This window comes from Etheostoma spectabile, chromosome 14 (genome assembly GCF_008692095.1).
Source record: "Etheostoma spectabile isolate EspeVRDwgs_2016 chromosome 14, UIUC_Espe_1.0, whole genome shotgun sequence".
In the NCBI taxonomy this organism is placed as follows: Eukaryota; Metazoa; Chordata; class Actinopteri; order Perciformes; family Percidae; genus Etheostoma; species Etheostoma spectabile.
This window is the reverse complement of record NC_045746.1, coordinates 23,272,716-23,288,828: the sequence shown is the minus strand read 5'-3', so window position 1 is coordinate 23,288,828 and position 16,113 is coordinate 23,272,716. Positions and strand designations below refer to the sequence as shown.

General features: G+C 40.6%; 1 protein-coding gene across 1 annotated transcript; it reads right to left on the bottom strand.

The window, feature by feature from the left end:
• Positions 1–7,286: 7,286 nt before the first annotated feature.
• Positions 7,287–14,772, bottom strand: LOC116702046 (zinc finger BED domain-containing protein 5-like). The gene is made up of 2 exons (XM_032536101.1): positions 13,161–14,772; positions 7,287–7,366 (listed from the first exon to the last, which is right to left on the bottom strand). The coding sequence occupies exons 1-2, from the start codon at positions 14,770–14,772 to the stop codon at positions 7,287–7,289; spliced, it is 1,692 nt and encodes a 563-aa protein (XP_032391992.1).
• Positions 14,773–16,113: the final 1,341 nt, after the last annotated feature.

Genomic DNA, 16,113 nt, shown 5'->3' with positions numbered 1-16,113 from the left:
TTTTAAAACACCAAGAAGGCTCAACACAACATGAATCTTTGCTTAAAGTATCACCAGGGGCTCTACATATGAACTCAGCATTGAGAACATTGTTTGCGTAAAAAAGGTTTTGAACAACTCACTTTGCTGTTTACGCTATCTGCCCTCTTGTTAGTCTAAAAGAATCAATCTCCGAATGTGAATGAATGGACTCCATTGGAGGAAATGTCATTGTTATATGAGGCTCCTTTTTCAACTACAAGGTCAATATCGTTTTTTACTAATGACAAAACAACAAATTATTCGTGCATTTATTTGGAATTGCTTTAGGAGCTTTCTATCTTTACTCTCCTCCCTCGACTATTTTTGACTTGCCAGATGGACGACGACCGGAAAAACCAACAGCTACAGTGAGATGTTAAAACCTTTCTTTTTAGTAAACTGTGTACACAAACAATGATCTCAATGCTTGGGTTCATGTGTAGAACCCCTGGTGATACTTGAAGCAAAGTCTCATGTTGTGTTGAGCTTTCTTAGTGTTTTAAATAGTGCCCCTAGCTCTCCCATTCAAACGGCCATTTGACCAAAAATGAGAATACAGTAAAGCTTAAAACTGACTCTTCCATCCTAATTATGCTTTTAAATGAATGTTTGCCTGGGGTACAGTCACAGAAAGACCCTAGGTTGCATTTTGGCAAGAGTTATGCACCCACTTGCTGAATTACACCTCAGGGCCCTGCTCTTCTCATTCCAATTACTGTGATGTAATCTTGTTTTTTTTCTCTTCCAGCTAATTAGGTTCTTTGGAAGCAGTTTGAAGTATAATTTATTGGTCGTAGATTAATCTTAGGGCATGTTAAATCTCAAGTTATGGACTCTGACTTGAATTTTAATTTAAACAGCCACATTAAGACAATTACAAAGTCAGCCTATTATCTGGCTTCATGTTCCTCAAAGAAAGAATTTCAAAATACCTTTTCTAGTTTATAAATCACTAAACGGTTTACGGCCAAAATACATTTCTGATCTGCTACTACACTATGAACCACTCAGACCTCTCAGGTTGTCTGGGACAGGTCTGTTTGTTGTCCCCAGAGTCAGAACTAAATGTTGCTTTTCTTTAAATGGTTGCTCATTTCTTTAATGTTTAATTTCTCATACTGCACTGTAACTTTAATCTTGTTTTTTATGTTTTTTTTAATTGTTTTTATGTAAAGCACTTTGAATTGCCCTGTTGCTGAAATGTGCTTAAAAATAAAGCTGCCTTGCCTTTTCTCAAGTTAACTGTTCATACAACACAGTAAGGTGAGCTATATAAATTAACTGGATACATGGTTAAACAAGCTCTTGGCAGTGTATTGCCGTGTAACGTTCAACACATTCTCACTCCCATCTCGTAAAATATGCTTGTTCAGGTGCCTTTGTCGTTGTTATTATCATATAACACACGCTTGGTCGTCTCCTTTAGCATCATATAACACGCTTGGTCGTCTCCTTTAGCATCATATAACACGCTTGGTCGTCTCCTTTAGAATCATATAACACGCTTGGTCGTCTTCTTTAGCATCATATAACACACGCTTGGTCGTCTCCTTTAGCATCATATAACACACGCTTGGTCGTCTCCTTTAGCATCATGTAATACGCTTGGTCGTCTCCTTTAGCATCATATAACACGCTTGGTCGTCTTCTTTAGCATCATATAACACGCGCTTGGTCGTCTCCTTTAGTATCATATAACACACGCTTGGTTGTGTCCTTTAGTGTCATATAACACGCTTGGTCGTCTTCTTTAGCATCATATAACACGCGCTTGGTCGTCTCCTTTAGTATCATATAACACACGCTTGGTTGTCTCCTTTAGCAACATATAAGACGCTTGGTCGTCTTCTTTAGCATCATATAACACGCGCTTGGTCGTCTCCTTTAGTATCATATAACACACGCTTGGTTGTGTCTTTTAGTGTCATATAACATGCTTGTTCGTCTCCTTTAGTGTCATATAAAGCGCTTAGTCGTCTCCTTTAGTGTCATATAACACGTTTGGTTGTCTCCTTTAGCGTCATATAACGCGCTTGGTCGTCTCCTTTAGTGTCATATAACGCGCTTGGTCGTCTTCTTTAGCATCATATAACGCACTTGGTCGTCTCTTTTAGCGTCATATAACGCATGCTTGGTCGTCTACTTTAGCATCATATAATGCCCTTGGTCATCTCCTTTAACATCATATAACACACGCTTAGTCGTCTCCTTTAGCATAATATAACACTCGCTTAGTTGTCTCCTTTAGCATCATATAACATGCGCTTAGCTCTCTCCTTTAGCGTCATATAACAAACGCTTAGTCGTCTCCTTTAGCATTATATAACCCGCTTGGTCGTCTTCTTTAGCATCATATAACACCAGAGATGGGAAGTAACGAAGTATAAATACTTTGTTACTTTTTCAGATATTTTTACTTTACTATTTATTTTTTTGGCGACATTTTACTTTCACTCCTTACATTTGAACGCAAATATCGGTACTTTCTACTCCTTACATTTTACAAAATTGGATTGTTACTTTAGTTTTGTACAACAGATCGTCTCTCAGGTGTGACTGTGAGTGCATGTAAAAGAACAGTGCGGACACCCGCCTCACACCGAGAGCGGGCGCGCACGGCACACGGAGAAAAAAGTGAGAGAAAAGAAAAAAGAGACTGGCTGTCCGGAGGATAACCAGTTAAGATCATCACTATTAAGGACACACGCGGGACACAATCCCCGCTCTCCTGGGTGAAAGTCCTGTGTCCACCCCCCCGACCAATCTCCTTATGCAGAATTTCCCCCATACATACTACTCACTAAACCCTGTCTGGATGCTGCTCTCCCCGGTACGTTCTACACACACGCCGAAGGGTGCCTTTTTCGTCATATTACACGCGGACAGACACAGCCCAAACGCCCGTATCTTACGAGTTCAGAGTGAGAATGGGTTATAACGTTACCTCGTTTCAAAACTTGCCATTTTCAGCGGGTAGCCTGCTAGCTCAAAGATTGTTTTTGTATCCCAAAGCAAACTGATTTTGAATTTGAGGGACATCTGGTAATTATCCTAAAAATGTACTCCATGGATTCAGACTAGTTCCAGATATGAATTAAGCCAACTTTGAAGAACCAAACAATCCAGACTCATGTCAAATCGTTAACATTGTCATCTGGTAACTTTGTTATCCATGTAATGAGAACGGCCCATGGTAGAACGATTTGTGTTTTGAGGCACTTACAGTATGAACACTGTAAAAAAATAATTGAGTCTAGTTTAAGGTAAAAAAAAAAACACTCTATAGTGGTGTCTTTACTTGAGTAAATGAACGTAAAACATTTTTCTGTCATTAGAGTATATACACTAATATATATATATATATATATATATATATATATATATATATATATATATATATTTAAAAGTATGGGCACCCTGCAGAGTTAATACCTTGTACTGCCCCCTTTGGCAAGTATCACAGCTTGGAAACGCTTCTCCAGCCAAGAGTCTTTCAGTTCTTGTTTGAGGTATCTTTGCCCATTCTTCCTTACAAAAGTCTTCCAGTTCTTTGAGATTTCTGGGCTGTCTGTCACCCACTGCTCTTTTAAGGTCTTTCCTTAGATTTTTAATTATGTTGAGGTCAGGAGATTGTGAAGGCCATGGCAAAACCTTCAGTTCTTGCCTCTTGATGTAATCCACCGTGGATTTTGAGGTGTGTTAGGATCATTATCCATTTGTAGAAGCCATCTTCTCTTTAACTTCAGCTTTTTCACAGTTAGCATCAAGTAAGCATCCAAAATTTGCTGAAATTTTATTGAATCCATTTTTCCTTCTACTCGTGAAATGTTCCCTGTGCCACTGAATGCAATACAACCCCAAAGCATGATTGATCCACCCCCATGCTTAACAGTTGGACAGAGGTTCTGTTGATTAAATTCTGGGCCCTTTCTTCTCCAAACGTACCTTTGCTCAATCCGGCCAAAAAGATATATATTAACCTCATTGGTCCACTGAACTTGTTCCCACAATGCATCAGGCTTGTCTACATGTTCATTTGCAAACTTCAAACGCCGAATTTTGTGATGAGGACGTAGAAGAGGTTTTCTTCTGATGACTCTTTCATGAAGACCATATCTGTACAAGTATCTCTTTATAGTGGAATGGTGTCCCACAACTCAATTGTCTGCCTGTCTTTCTGGATGGATCGTGCGGTCAAACGTGGGTTTTGAGTTACCATTCTCACACTCCTGCGAGCTGTTCTGTCTGATATTTTTCTTGGCCTTCCAGATCTTGCTTTAACTTCCACTGTTCCTGATGACTGCCATTTCTTAATTACATTCCGAACAGAGGATGTTGGCATCTGAAAATGCTTTGCTATCTTCTTGTAGCCTTCTCCTGCTTTGTGAGCGTCAACTTTTTTCAGTTGCAGTTTTCTAGACAACTGCTTAGAAGAACCCATGGTGCTGATTGTTGGGGCGAGGTCAGATGAGTCTGGGCATTTAAAACCTTAAGATTGACATCCCCTGGTCTTTCCAGATGATGATTGAGAACAATCTATGACACTGTCAGGTCTCGGCTTTCCAAAGGGGGCGGTGCATGCTAGAAACTCTGCAGTGTGCCCAAACTTTTGCAGACGCCATTTCTTTTTCTGTTATTTTGAAAGTGTAAATGATGGAAATAAAATCTAACTTTTTGTGACACATTGTATGAATGTCTAATCTGTCATTTGATGCCTTTTCGAGAATTTTCCCTCTTTTCTTGGCTTCTTTATGCACATTAATAAAAATTTTTACCTGGGGTGCCCAAACTTTCAAACCCCACTGTATGTAATGTATTCTGCTAGTAAAAAAATGTGTGTACAGTAGTGTGGATTTGAAAGCTTTTAACTTAAGTTTGTGAATGGTGCCACCATTCACAAACTTAAGGAACTCCCTTTTTATGGCCATTATCTGTATTACATTGGACTGATCATTTTTAGACTGGATATTCCTGATTTTTTGCAGTATTACATAGGTGAAAAAAGGCGATCCTTGAAATTTCAAGACTCCAAGATTTCTCACGGTTGTGCTGGAGGCCAGGGTGATGCCAATCTAGAGTAACTATCTCTTTGGATAATGCGTCATGGAGGTGGTTGTGCCCCAGAACAATAACTTCAGTTTCATCTGAGTTTAACATTAGAAAATTACAGGTAATCCAGGTTTTTTCCATGAATAACTTTGGCGTGCACAGAGGATTCATCGTTAACATGAACAAACTGAGATCGATCTGATAAATAAGACTTAAACCAGCTTAGAGCAGTCCTTTTAATGCCAATTAAATGTTCTAATCTCTGTAATAAGATATAATGGTCAATGGTATCAAATGCAGCACAAAAATCTAATAACACCAGTACAGAGATAAGTCCTCCTCTGATGCAATTAGGAGGTCATAAGTAATTTTCACAAGAGCTGTCTTTGTGCTATGATGAACTCCAAATCCTGACTGAAAATCCTCAAATAAGCTGTTGCTATGCAGAAAGTCACACAGCTGTTTGGCGACTGCTTTCTTAGGAATCTTAGAGAGAAATGGAAGGTTGGATATAGGTCTATAGTTGGCTAAAACATCTGGATCAAGGTTGGGCTTTTTCAGGAGAGGTTTAATTACAGCTACTTTAAAGTACTGGGGTACATAGCCTGTTAATAAAGATAGATTGGTTATATCTTGTAGAGAAGTGTTGACTAAGGGTAAAACGTCTTTAAGTAGCCTAGTCGGGATGGGGTCTTAGAGGCAGGTTGATGGTTTAGATCAGGGGTGGCTATCCAGTCCAGCATAAAGAGCCAAAAAAAAAACTGCACTATAGCAAAGAGCCACAACACATGCACGCCCACACTACAACAGTGGCTGTTATATATATATATATATAAATATATATATATATACATATATACACAAAGCAAACAGTTTTACAGGTTTCTTTCTTACCTAGACTGATTCAGTGAGAAACTTGGCAGTCTTTGTTATACACAAGTCTTTTCAGGTCTGGCTTGTACTCAGTTGTGGCCACTCGAAGCAACTCTTTCCCATGTGTGTTGGTAAGAACAGAACGATGTTTTGACTTTACTTGTTTCAGTGTAGAAAACACTGATTCACAGACATAAGTTGCTGCAAACATTGACATTAGCTTGAGTGCAGCTTGTTTAACATTGGGATATCTGTCTGTGGGCACTGTTTTCCAGAACTCTGTGGTTCCTTCTTTCAACACAGATTTCAGTCTGTCATCCTCACAAAGTTCAATCATCTCCAAATTGGAATGCTGCTTCATTTGTCACTAAAGGGGCTTTCAAACAGTCTGATTCAGCAGTGAAAGGGTTAATGAGGAAGGTGATCTGTGGCCGTTTTCCCCTCAGGTTGCAGAATCTGTCCTCGAAACTCTGCTGCAGATTTTCAACCAGTGTTGCATAGCATACAGTGCTCCTTTGTAAGACCTCAGCTGCTATTCCACTTTCCTTCAACAAGGAGCGGAAATGTGTGAGCTCTCTTTTGAAGATGGGTCTGGAAAAGCTTGAGCTTGTTGACAAATGTGAAAACACTTTGCACTAGGTCAGGCAGCATTTTTAATTTTCCTTGCAGATCTACATTCAGTTTGTTCAGATGATGCAGCATGTCGACCAGAAACCCCAAATCTGAAATCCGCTGGGGGTCATGTAGCTGAGGATATTCCTTATGTTTCTCTCCCAGAAACAGCTTCACTGAGTTCAACATTTCAAAAAAGCGGGAAAGCATGTTACCTCTTGAAAGCCATCTCACATTGCAGTGAAAAAGCAGATCACTGGGAAGATCTTCATCAAGTTCAACTATTAGGTTTTTGAACTGTCTGTGATTGAGAGCATGAGTGCGAATAAAATTCACAATTTCTAGCACTGGTTTCTGACGTGGTCCAAGTTCAGCTTCTTAGACACCAGATGCTCTTGATGGATGATGCAGTGAAATGTCCAAAAATCTCCTAAAAAGCTCCTAACATAGCTGGTGCACCGTCTGTGGCTGTTGCTGTCAGTTTTGACAACTGCAAATTTGCCTTCTCAGCAACAGTCATGAGTGTCTCTTTCAGGTCGATGCCACGGGTCCTGTCTTTTAACGGCACAATGTGAAGCAGCTCTTCCTTAATTGTGCAGTCTTCTGACACAGACCGTACAAATATTGCCAACTGAGGTTTATCTTGAATGTCACAACTCTCATCCAAAGCAATGACAAAATATATGTATTTATAAATATATAAATTATTTTTTTTCCTTTTATTTATTTTTTTAACCCAGCCACGCAGTAAGAGCCTCACAGGAGCAGGCAAAGAGCCGCATGCGGCTCACGGGCCGCAGGTTCGGCACCCCTGGTTTAGATGAAGAAATAATTGAATTAAATTGATAAAGATCAAGTGAAGCAAAGCAGTCTAAACATATATCTGGTTATACAGCTGTTTCTGAGGTTCCTGAGTTTAGAGATAAGTCAGTGCCAGTTAAAGGCAGGTCTTGGTGAATTTTGCTTCTAATAGTTATAATTTTATCATTGAAGAATCTCATAAAGTTGTTACTACTAAGAAATATGGAAATACTTGGCTCAAAAGAGCTGTGACCTTCGTCAGTCGTCAGGGTTGTTCCTATTTTCCTCTATTAATGACGAGTAGTACGCTGCTCTGGCATTACGGAGGGCCTTCCTATATGTTTTAAGACTATCTTGCCAGATTAAACGAGAATTTTCCAATTTGGTGGAACGCCAAATCTTCTCAAGTTTCCGTGATATTTGCTTTAATTTGCGAGTTTCAGTGTTATACCATGGAGCTAACCGTCTTGGTTTTATTATCTTATTTTTTAGAGGGGTGTCGAGTGTCTTTCGCAACGAGCCTGCTGCACTATCAATAAAATGATTGATTTGGGAGGGACTGAAATTAGCATTGGAGTCCTCCGTTACTTTGTGACTTGGTAATGAATTAAATGCTAATGGAATCACATCCTTGAATTTAGCTACAGCACTATCAGATAGACATCTTGTATAGAAGGTTTTGCCTAATGGTGTGTAGTTCAGCAGTATAAACTCAAAAGTAATCAAATAGTGGTCAGATAGGAAGGGATTCTGTGGGAACACTATTAAATGTTCAATTTCAACACCATATACCAGAACAAGATCAAGGGTGTGGTTAAAACGGTGAGTAGGTTTATGAACACTTTGAGAGAAGCCAATAGAATCCAATGGAGAGATAAACGCAGTACTAAGGCTATCATTCTCATCGTCCACGTGAATATTAAAATCCCCTGCATAATAAACTTTGTTCGTTTTTAGTACTAAATTTGAAAAAAATGCTTCAAATTCAGATAAGAATGGGTGGGAGTATGGACCAGGTGTTCGGTACACTATAACAAATAGAACTGGCTGCAGTGATTCCCATCTTGGGTGTGAAAGACTAAGAACAAGACTTTCAAATTAGTTATAATTTAGTTTAGGTTTTGAGCTGATTAGTAGACTAGAATCGAAGATAGCTGCAACTCCACCTCCTTGGCCTGTGCCTCGAGGAATGTGAGTAGTAATAGGACTGGAGGGGGGGGTGGATTCATTTAGACTAACATATTCTCCCTCACCCAGCAAGGTTTCAGTAAGACAAAATAAATCAATATTATAATCTGATAATAATTCATTTACTAGTACACCTTTAGAAGAGAGAGATCTGATGTTTAAGAGTCCACATTCAATTCTTCTATTCTTTTGCACTATTGCACTTGTGGTTTTAATTGTTATAAGGTTTTCATGCACAGCTCCTCTTCCGTTTACCTTTGATTTAAATAATTTCAATGGTCGGGGGGCAGACACCGTCACTATGGGGTTTTTACTAGGTAACTCCTGGAAAGGAGGAGCTGAGAAGTGTGTTAGACTGCGACTGCGTAGGGTTTTGACTAGGTAACTCCTGGAATGGAGGAGCAGAGAAGTGTGTTAGACTGCAATTCTGCCTCCTGGTCCCAACTCTGGATTGTCAAGGATTAGGTCCACTAATAAACTTGTTGAGATTTCTAGAAATGAGACCTACTCCATCCCAAGTGGGATGAATGCCGTCTCTCCGAATCAGACCGGGTCTTCCCCAGAAAGACTGCCAGTGATCTACAAAGCCCACATCATTATCTGGACACCACCTCGATAGCCAGCGGCGAAATGATGACATGCGGCTATACATGTCATCTCTGGTTAGATTTGGCAGGGGTCCAGAGAAAACCACGGTGTCCGATGGTGTCCTTTGCGTATGTACACACCGATTCAACATTAATCTTGGTGACCTCCGTTTGGCGTAACCGGGAGTGATAAACGCCAACGTGAATAACAATCTTACTGTATTTACAGTTTATCCTTAGCCAGCAGTTTCAAATAAGACTCAATGTTGCCCACTCTGGCCCCCGAGATGCACTTAACTATGGCTGCTGGCTTCGCTAACTTCACGTTTAACAAAATGGAGCTGCCGATATTCAGAGTTGGTTTCTCAGCGGGTGTATCACTGAGTGGGGAAAATCTGTGGTCGCTGGTGGTGGTCCGTGGCCTTTGAAAGCTTACAACTATTTTTGCCACGAACAATCACCCTGGCACCTTTTCCTGGCTGCTCAGGAGTTGCCGGGGGACGGCTACCAGAGGCTAACTCAGGCTCAGGCCGGCCCGCATGGACTACCGGGGGGTGGTTAGCTACAGTAACTAACGACAGATCTATCATGGTGCAGATCCGGACTTCTAACTCACCAAGCCTCGCCTCCATGTCTATAAATAAACACTTGTTACACATACCATTGCCGCTAAAGGATGCAGAGGAGTAACTAAACATCTCACACATCTAGCAAGACAAAGTAGGAGAGGGAGAGAGAGACAACATGGCTAACTGCTAAGCTAAAGTTGCTAGCAGTGAAGCTAAAGTATAGTAGCGTTAGCTACCAAGCCAGCTACCAAGTCATTTAACAAAAGTTGCAGAAAAATGAAAAGATCTGTGAGTGCTTAGGCAGAACTACTATAAGAATAAGTGTTTAGCAGACAGTTAGCCGCTGTAATAGCAAATCTAACAAATTGAACTGGTATTTAGTGAGTAGCAACACGCTACCAACACGCTACCAACACACAAGCACCGGAAACAGAAATGAGTCAGGTACGCTTACCGTAGTCAGAATCACACACCTCAGTACTACCGCAGACAGAATTGTGTGTTTATGTGCATGTGTGTGTGTGTGTGTTTGTGGTTTTGATATCTACACGTGGCCACATTTGCATTATATTTGGTTACACCCTGCATTGTGCCTTTGTGTTGCCTTCTGTTCTGCTGACAACAGCAGCCATTAATCTTCCTATTTACAACTGTAAGTAAATACTGCTTCTCAAACATGGAAGAATGAGTGGAGTTAATCTTATTATTTTATCATTGTGATTCATGCACTGATAAGCAACTGTACTATTGAAAGAGTTGAGTGCAAAGTTGTCACTAGTGGAACCTGCCACAATGTCATTAACAATAGTTGCAATTATACAGCATGTGTTATAACGTCACAGCTTCCCGTACAACCCTGTGAAATGCATCACCATCAAATATTTACATTCTTCAAAGCAGGATGCACCTTTTCACTCCACCTATAACTTTTTTGTCAAAGGATTTGTTAAAGACTGACCACATTACCAGGTTTAAATCCGGGCATACACTATGATGACTAATGAGAAGAACAGGAGCCAAAGAGCTAATCAATAAAGCAGTCTGTCAGGTGGATAAGTGGAAATGTATTCATATTTTCTGGTTGCATCAGTTTACAACATGTTGAGTTATAAAAAGTTATATAAACAATGTGGTAGAAAAAACAATGTATGTCTGAAGGAGCCAGGTTGGAAAACTATGCATATCTCTGTCCCCCATTTCCCCCCTCTTTTCCTCTGAATGTAAAGAACCACAGGTCAAGTCTGGCATTTAACATATGGAAAGGGGTTTCCTGCTATGCAACAAAAGGTGGCCTACTGTCTGCCACCCCCTGAGTTCTTAGTCTAGGCTAAGACAATGCAATGTTGATTAAACTATAGTTTCACATTTACACGACAGACCCTTTTGCTCAGTAACGAAAAACGACCCCCAAAGGGGCAGAGTTTGAAGGCTGGTCTTTCGTCATTGGAAAGCAAAGATGCGCCGCATGTTGCCAGGCCAACAATGGACCAATGAAAATGGATTTGAATGCACCAGGTGAAAAGGAACAGCCCCCCGGTGCAGGGGATAAATGTTTGTGATTTAGGAATATTCAGCACTGGTTTCACGTGACTCCATCATGGGGGAAGCATGAATCCGGTCCGCTGTCAGCTGCAGTGTTATCATGTTTGTTTTGTGTTTTATTGTCTTGTGTTATCATCTTCATCATTCTGTTGCATTAAACCTTTTCTTAATTCTCAATTAGACCCTCAGCCTCCTTCCTCAGAGATCCAACGAACAAACTCAATGTTAGTTAAGAAATTCTAACAAACAGAAATGTAATAGTAATGTACAAGTAGTTGCAAAATTTGTGTGTGTGTGTGTGTGTTAAATGTCTCATCTCTGAGCACTATTTATTAAAGCAAACAATCAGAAGGTATTGGAACTGTGACACAAAGTGAAATAAAGACTGAGGAAGACCCCCAGTTTTGAGGGTATTTACATAAACATACAGTACATGTAGAAAACAAAAAAAATTGTCCTTCAATTGTAGCAGACTGAAAGTAATTGGACATATTACACTCAAATAAAGTCATCTCATGTAATTTGTGATTGCAAAACATTCTTCTACTACTTCATGTTTAGTTTCACATGACTAAGTGATTGTTTTTGTTGTTGAAATTTTCTGATTTTAACCCAAACCACAATGTTTTTCCTAAACTTAACTAAGTATTTTTTGTGCCTAAATCTAACTGCGAACAATTTACATTAAAGACGTTTTTAAAGCAGCAACCAGTTCCGTTCCCTGGTTTAGACATAAGGATGAAAACACTCTTGTGAGTGAGGTTAAACTATCTGCATTTTTTAATGGAGGACTTGTTGTGTAATGTCTTTTGTTTACTTTGTTAATTTAGAATGGTTTTGTACAAGAGGTAAATCGTTAGTAAAAATAGAATACAAGGTCCACTGACACGTTATTTGAGTAAGTTTCATTTAAAAAGACTACTGCGATTTATTCACCAGCTAGTGTTCCAGCTAGGCAGCTGCTGATGGTCTAAATCAGGGGTTCTCAACCTTTTGCAAGCTGGGCCCCCCCAAAGCTGGTTCATTGCAGTTGGGGCCCTAGTGCCCTTCGCCCCACACACCACGAACGATAGATAGATAGATAGATAGATAGATAGATAGATAGATAGATAGATAGATAGATAGATAGATAGATAGATAGATAGATAGATAGATAGGCTATTATTTTTAGGTCCACATTATTATTATTAATAAATATTATCATCATCAGTAGCGGTAGGTATGTCTATTACCCTTAGTAGGCTATTTTTATAATTGGCAGTAGTACCAGACTTCTAATGTGAGCTTGCAGATATTATTATTATTATTATTATTAGTATTATTATTAGTATTATTATGAGTAGTATTAGGCCTATCATCATTACTAGGCTATTGCTATATATTTATATGAGGTTACATGCTTTATTGTTGTTATTATTGTTATTATTATTATTATTATTATCATCATCATCAGTAGGCCTATCATCATTACTAGGCTATTGCTATATATTTATATGAGGTTACATGCTTTATTATTATTATTATTATTATTATTATTATTATTATTATCATCATCATCATCATCATCATCAGTAGGCCTATTATCATTACTAGGCTATTGCTATAATTGCGAATTGGCACCAGACCTCTGATATTAATTTATGCTTTATTATTGTTATTATCACTAGGTCTAATAGTAGGCATCATCTGCATTTTTTAAAGAAGCTTGCAGGTTGGTGATATTAATGTGAGACCTGAGCCTGCTTTGCCTTGCAAAGATCCTCAATTCTTGGCTCAATGTTTGATAAACATAGCCGCAAATCATCCTCAATTTGTGCACGATTACGGTATTTAGTTTTGAGTGCAGTCATTTTTGAGAATCCTGCCTCACACAAATATGTTGACGCAAAGGGAAGGAGAATCTTCAAGGCAACGTCACAGAGTTCAGCGTATTCCTGCATCAATGATGCCCAGAAGGACGAAAGAGGGCAGGAGCTAAAGAGTTCCTTCAGTCGACTGTCACTCTTCAGCTCAATAAGCTGTTCCTGCATATCAATTGATAGCTCGTTTGCTGTGCACACAAACGGATCTCGAACCCACGCAAAAGATCGATAATCCTCCTTAAAGTACGTCGCAAATTGTTTTCTCATTGCTGACAGGTGCTCAGACGCTGACTGAAATAGGGAGGAGAAATCATGTGACGCGCCTGCATTGGTGATAAAGTCTGCAAGGCTGGGGAACATGTCGCAGTTCCCTCGACTGATGCGGCCATGCCAGAGGTCTAGTTTTTGTGTGAAGGCGTGCACTTTGTCCGCAAGGAGCAAAATGTGAGTTTCGCGGCCTTGCAAAGACAGGTTGAGGCCATTCAAGCGGTCAAATATATCGACCAAATAGGACAGAGATGCAAGCCACATAGTGTCATCCAGATGCTTCGCCAGATCTGATTTGATTTCTGTCAAAAACCACTTCACCTCCTCTCGCAGCTCATACAACCGCTGTAACACCCGCCCCCTGGAGAGCCAGCGAACTTCAGTGTGCAGAAGCAGCTGTTCGTGCCCTGACCCCATCTCCTGGCAGAGGACCCCAAACAAGCGAGAGTTTAGCGGCCGTGATTTGATTAGATTTATTATTTTCACGGATTGGTTCAGCACGGAGTCAAAGAGAACCGGCATTTTTTTAGCAGCTAGTGCTTCGCGATGGACCATGCAATGTGTCCATTTCACAAGTGGAGCTACTTGCTGAACCCGAGCAGCTAGGCCACGCTCACGCCCCGTCATAGCCTGCGCACCATCCGTGCATAGGCCAACGCATCGGTCCCAAGCCAACCCATTTTCACGGATAAAAATATCAAGGACATTGAAAATGGCTTCTCCTGTAGTGTGCGACTGAAGAGGCCGGCAAAACAGGACATCCTCCTCAATCACCTTGTCTCTCAGATACCTGATATAGGTGAGGAGCTGTGCCTGCCCAGCAATATCAGTGGATTCGTCCAGCTGCAGCGCGTAGTAAGGACTCATTTTTACAAACTCTATCAGTTGCTCTCTGATATCATTGGACATGTCTACAATTCTCCTAGCGACTGTGTCATTGGACAGTGGTACTGCACCGAGTTTGGCTGCTGCACTATCGCCTATCATTATCCTGCACATGTCTTGCGCTGCCGGCAAAATGAGAGTCTCGGCGATTGTATGCGGTTTACCCAGTTTACCGATCCTTTTGGCCACTACATACGATGCCTCCAAACACTGTTTAGACACAGTGCTGTGCACTGAAATGGTTGCCTGTTGCTGATGGAGGCCATCAAGCTTTCTTTTAAAATATTCAGCCGGTTTATTTTTAATGCCAGCATGCTTTGTTTCTAGGTGCCTTTTTAATTTGCAGGGCTTCATACTGTCGTTTGCCAGCACCTCGGCACACACGACACACTGAGGTCTCAGATCAGCCGTGACTGTAAACCCAAACTGCAGGTATGATTCATCGTACCTTCGAAGCTTTTTTGCAGCTGGTGGTGCGTCGGTTGGCTTGTTGGTCCTCACAAGAAATTTCTCCATTTTTGTTACGTGTTTTCAATAAAGTTTTGGCACTATGTAACTGTGTGTATGGTGTATGTTGAGAGACGTATCAGGGGCTAATCAGTCGGGACGATCTTTAATTTTGTTTTAATACTTAACGCTTGGTGTGTGTGTGTGTGTGTGTGTGTGTGTGTGTGTGTGTGTGTGTGTGTGTGTGGTTAGTTTTAGCTAAATGAAGCTACTGCCTAGCAGTTAAAATAATGACTGGCTAGGGCTGAGATTTGATCTAATCTTAAAAAAATACTGTTTGTGGGTTTAGTCTTTAAAAAGACTGTTGGGGTTTAGTCTTTAAAAAGACTGTTGGGGTTTAGTCTTTAAAAAGACTGTTGGGGTTTAGTAGTAAAGGCCTATCGAGATTGATCAGACTAGCGAGAGCTGGCACAAGTGAACTTGGCAAGAGACTAGACTAGAGTGAATGGAGAGCTATGTCGTGATTCAATTTAAATGCAGTGATTTAATTTTGTGTGAGAGTGAGTGAACATTAAATTTTACAGCCCGCTCTGAAAGTCAGGGCGGGAACAGCGGCGGCCATGCGCATGCGTGATTCATTTGTAGCCTGGACGCCGTGGGGTGTGTGTCTTCTCTTTGCTCTGCGCTGTGCCTGCGCGAGGCTACTGCTGACTGTGAGTGCTTTTGGACGGGAGAGGGGCTCACAGTGACGTGCGGTGATGTCAGTATGAGGCTAGGCACTGAGTTATGAAACATTTCCAATTAATCTATCAAAATCAATCTAATGTAATTATATAACACTTTACAGCAACCAGCAGGCTACGGTGCTAAACAGAATGAGTATAATTACATCATCCAATAGAAAGAGTGAACATAGCGAACAGTAAAATCAGAAAAGGTCTCAAAGAAACAAAAGAATGAAACTGTCCCACCACAGCTACGGATTAAAAGCCTGATTCAACAGATATGTCTTGAGTTTGGACCTAAAAAGAGCTGTCAGGATGTCTCAATCATGACTTGGCTGGGGGGGTGTGTGTGGTTGATTGTGTTTTGTTTCTCTCTGGTAATTGGGTAGGGCAGGCTCACTCTCCTGACTGATTAGCACACCTGATTCATATCAGCTCTCTCTGTGTGGCTTTATATAGACCTGCAGTTCTCCTCAGTCTTTGCAGGATTGTTACGTCGTATTCATGTGGAGAGGTCGTTGTTTTTTTTTTGTTACTTTACCTGCCTGCTTCTACTGCCTGATGTCTAGCCTGCCACCCAGTTGTATTACTGGTCCTGACTACACTGCAATAAACTTGGTAAAAATACCTTCCGTCATTGTCTGCTTCTGGGTCCTGTTGAACCATATCTGACAGTACAATCCGG

Bases quoted from the DNA above. Each gene is read 5' to 3' on its own strand.
- LOC116702046 (XM_032536101.1), bottom strand. From the start codon at position 14,772: ATGGAGAAATTTCTTGTGAGGACCAACAAGCCAACCGACGCACCACCA. The intron at 7,367-13,160 runs GTGACGTTGCCT...CATCTAAACCAG, and splicing joins GCAGGAATACGCTGAACTCT to GGGTGCCGAACCTGCGGCCC.